At 33.8% G+C, this 4,093-nt stretch overlaps 1 protein-coding gene and 1 pseudogene across 1 annotated transcript; both read left to right on the forward strand.

The window, feature by feature from the left end:
- Nucleotides 1-332: 332 nt before the first annotated feature.
- On the forward strand, nt 333-1,247 carry LOC141630882 (uncharacterized). Its single transcript, XM_074443628.1, has 2 exons — nt 333-872; nt 978-1,247. Exons 1-2 carry the CDS (start codon nt 333-335, stop codon nt 1,245-1,247), a joined length of 810 nt encoding a protein of 269 aa, XP_074299729.1.
- Nucleotides 1,248-1,573: 326 nt separating this feature from the next.
- Nucleotides 1,574-3,339, forward strand: LOC141630884 (uncharacterized; annotated as a pseudogene).
- Nucleotides 3,340-4,093: the final 754 nt, after the last annotated feature.

The raw sequence follows: 4,093 nt of genomic DNA on the forward strand, positions 1-4,093 counted from the left end.
AATTCCTCCTTTCGAAACACTACCTTAAAAAAAATTGAATTGATATAACCAGTATGTAGTAAAAGGCAACCATTATGATTGCTTCCTATTTCATAGTTGTAGAATGGATACAATAATCATTGTATATTGTTTGCTAGAAGTAATTTCTAACCAATAGTAGTTGCTAATGAATGTAGCTATTATACTTCCACTCTCTCGGGACAGATAGGTGTCATTGGTAGAATGTGTTAAGTATAGTTGTTATTATAATTAATAGTGTGATATTGATAGCTTGCTCGGTATTGTTATTAACTTTCAATTGCTTATTAATCTTAGGTGGGTGTTTTTCTACGATGGCTCGACTGTCTTTGAGTAAACGGAAGAAGATTGTTGTTACATGTATTGTGATATATAGACAAATGCTTTTGATGGTTATGGAAACTATTGTTGAATTATTATGTCTTCTAGCAAATTTAAATAGTAAGATTCTGAAATCCATGACATATGTGTTTGACACCTCCATTGATGAAAGAATTCAAGCAAGGCCTTTAAATCTTAGGTCAATCATACAAGGGAACGATGTAGTATGTTTCAATAACCTTAGGATGGATAGATCTTGCTTTGGTAAGTTATCTGAGCTGCTTAGGGATGTCGGTAGGCTTGAAGGGAATAGAAACACGAGTTTAGAGGAAATGGTTGCATTATTTCTTTTTACACTTTCTCATGACACGAAAAAGAGAAGAACTCAGTTATATTTTAGAAGAAGTGGAGAGACTATATCCAGACATTTCAATTCAGTTCTTCGTGCCGTTCTTAGATGTCATCATCTTTTATTCAAGAAACCTGAACCGATTACTGAAAATTGTCAAGATAAAAGATGGAAATGTTTTAAGGTAAGAAAATAAATCGTGATTTCATAGTGACTTTATGAGTTCCAATTTTATTTATCTTTTTTTTTTTAAGTTTACTAATGACATATATGTGTCTATATTTTGTAGAATTGCTTGGGTGCTTTACATGGAACACATATTAAGCTTGGTGTTGGAGGGGAGGATAAACTTAGATTTAGAACTAGGAGAGGAGAACTTACTACTAATGTTCTCGCGGCTTGCACACGGGATATGCAATTTGTTTATTTATTGCCCGGTTGGGAGGGTTCGACACATGATAATAGAATTCCCCGTGATGCACTATCTAGGAGTAATCCTTTGAGAGTACCGCAAGGTAATAACAATAACCGATTTGAGTTTGCTATTGTAAGATATTAAACAATTTAAGATATTAAGATATTATTGTCTCTATTTTAGGGTATTATTATCTATGGGACGCTGGATATATGAATTGTGAGGGATTTTTAACACTATTTAGAGGAGTAAGATATCATTTGAGTATTTGAAAGAAGGGTACTCAACTAACATGCAAAGAAGATTATTTTAACATGAAGCAATGTCAAGCAAGAAATGTCATAGAAAGATGTTTTGGATTGTTGAAAATGAGGTGGGGTATTCTAAGAAATACCACTTGGTATTCTAGAAAAACAATGTCTGGGATAATTTTTGGGTGTGCCTTATTGCCTAATTTTATTCGAACAAACATGACGGTAGATCCTTTGGAATCTCTCGTACAAGATGGTGGTGAGGAGGAAGATGATGAACGCATTGATATCATGGAGACAAGTGCTGCTTGGACTGCATTTAGAAATGAGCTAGCTACTCAAATGTATAATGTTTGGTTGGAAACAACAACTTCGTAAATTTGACAATTGGTTTTTGAATGTACTTTTTATTTGACAATTTGTTACCATGGAGAGATGTTAGAATGCTCTACTTAGTTTTTTTATTTTTATTTTTTTAAAAAAAAAAAAACTTGTTTATGCATTTATTTTTGTTTTTTTATATCTATATGTTTTATTTTTTATAATGATTATTGAATTCATTTATAAATCTTCTTTAGAGTCAGATTTTTGTCATTGTGATGACTACTTACTCAAGGTGGTCAAGTGCTGAGGATCAAGCACTTGTAAGTGCTATATAAGATCTTCTTGACCTCGGTGGATGGAAAGCAGATAACGGTCAATTAAAAAATGGTGCATACTCCAAGATTGAAACTCTTTTGGAGGAAAAATTGCCTAGATGTGGAAAGAGAGCCAAACCTCATATTGAATCAAGAGTTAAGACTTTAAGAAAACAATTTGATGCGATTACGGATATGTTAAGTCCACAGGCTAGTAGTTTCGGTTGGAATGATGAACAAAAGTTTGTTACACGTGAACAATCGCTTTGGGAAGCTTGGCTAAATGTAATTTTGAGCTACACATATTTATTTTAATATACTCCCAGCTTTACGGTTATTTGTTAGTCTTCTGAAGTGGGAAATATCTGTCTTAATAATATATAAAAGGGGTCAAATTTTATCTCACATGGATTAATACATCCGACTTAAGATGATTTAAGACGATTACATCCATCTTAAAAATTCAAGTTTCAAGTTGTTTCTTACTAGGAAAGTATGCATAGTAGTGGGAAAGTATGCATAGTAGTGATAGTATTGTACTCCTTTGCTTAGTCCGTGAGGGATAACTTCAAGTTATTGTTTCTAGCTAGTGTAAGTAGCACGTAGCTCTTTCTATTCATTGAAAAGGTTCCAATATATGATGTTATTTGTTTACCAACTAGGCTTAGCTAAAGGTAATTTTCACTTATCTATTTTTAATGTATTGTTACTGAATTTTAACTATTTGTTTATCATATTATATAATTATTCTGTTCTATCGACAAAGTCATAAAAATGCTGCAGGATTAAGAAATAGGCCTTTCCCCTTATATGATGAGTTAGCAAAAATTTGGGGTAAAGATAAGGCTAACGGCAACGAGGGCGGCAGCGTGCAAGATGCACTAGAGGAGATGGAGAACAGAGCTAGAGATCAAGAAGAAATTGAAGAAGAAGAAATTCATATCTCTAACACATTAGGGATGTCAAGTATGTCAAGTACTGAAGTTGAGGCATCGCCATCAAGTGCACCTGTTAATAAGAAGACAAAAAAGGCTAGAACTGAAACAATTGCAGCCTTACGAGAATTTTCTGGTCAACTTAATAAAATGACTGATGTGATGGATACCATGGGCGAGCACATAGGAAGGCTTGCCAATTGTTTTAAACATGAGTCCGAGTCTGCTGAAAGAAGAATACAAGTTACTTCATAAGTAATGAAGATTGAAGGGTTAACACCTGTTGAAGTTATTATGGCTTCGAACAAAATTGCTACAGATCCCCTTGATGTTGATTTTTTTTTCCAGCCTTCCGGATGATTATAGAAGTTCATATGTGCATGGCTTGTTGATTCCGAATCGGTCTAATTAGTTCTATCTTGTTTGGAAGCACTTCTAGCAGGTGAATTAGTTAAATTATAATAATTACCATTTGAATTGTGTTCAAGTTCGAAATTGGACAAAAGTTGTAGCTTATGATCGCATATACGGTGTAGCTATTTGATAATTTTTTTTTTCTATTTTTTTTTTCGCCAATGAAACTTTAGATGAATTGGAATTAATGTTGATTTTGGCGTGAAATTGTCGTTACTTTTGATTTAATCCTTAAAGTAGAGTTAAAATGTTATATTATAGTTTGAATAATTAAGGTGTTAGTAATATCATGCAGAGGTATATTGGTAATTAGAAATTAAATTCAGGCGAATTGACATGTTCAACCAAATACTATATGAGAGTTTAATTCCTGGGAAAAACAAACTCCTACATGGTAACCAAACATGTTTTTTTCATTTCATGGGAATTGCATGTAGGAGTTGGATTCCAGTGAATTGCAAATTACCACAGGAGTTCTATTCCCGCATGAACCAAACGAGAACTAAGTCTCGTCCAGTCCTCTAAATTGGGTCTATACAAATAATCCCACGTTTTTAGAGAAGTGGAAAACCACCATACGCACTGTGCAATCTGGCAAGATAAGCACTTACTAACCTTGGCGAAACCACCTTGATATTTAAATCAGGCATAGTGGATGTCATTTTCCTATCCTGAGATTGATCCAAGAGGGAAAATGCAGCAAGAGCTAATCACTAGGGTTCTACTAATCCTGACCCTAACTCAGACTCAGG

This window comes from Silene latifolia, chromosome Y (assembly GCF_048544455.1).
Source record: "Silene latifolia isolate original U9 population chromosome Y, ASM4854445v1, whole genome shotgun sequence".
Classification (NCBI taxonomy): domain Eukaryota; kingdom Viridiplantae; phylum Streptophyta; class Magnoliopsida; order Caryophyllales; family Caryophyllaceae; genus Silene; species Silene latifolia.

What these genes read in the sequence shown, in the direction of transcription:
- LOC141630882 (XM_074443628.1), top strand. Translation starts at nt 333, where the DNA reads ATGGCTCGACTGTCTTTGAGTAAACGGAAGAAGATTGTTGTTACATGT. An exon ending in AAAGATGGAAATGTTTTAAG is followed by an intron (nt 873 to 977) that starts GTAAGAAAATAA and finishes TATATTTTGTAG; the next exon opens with AATTGCTTGGGTGCTTTACA.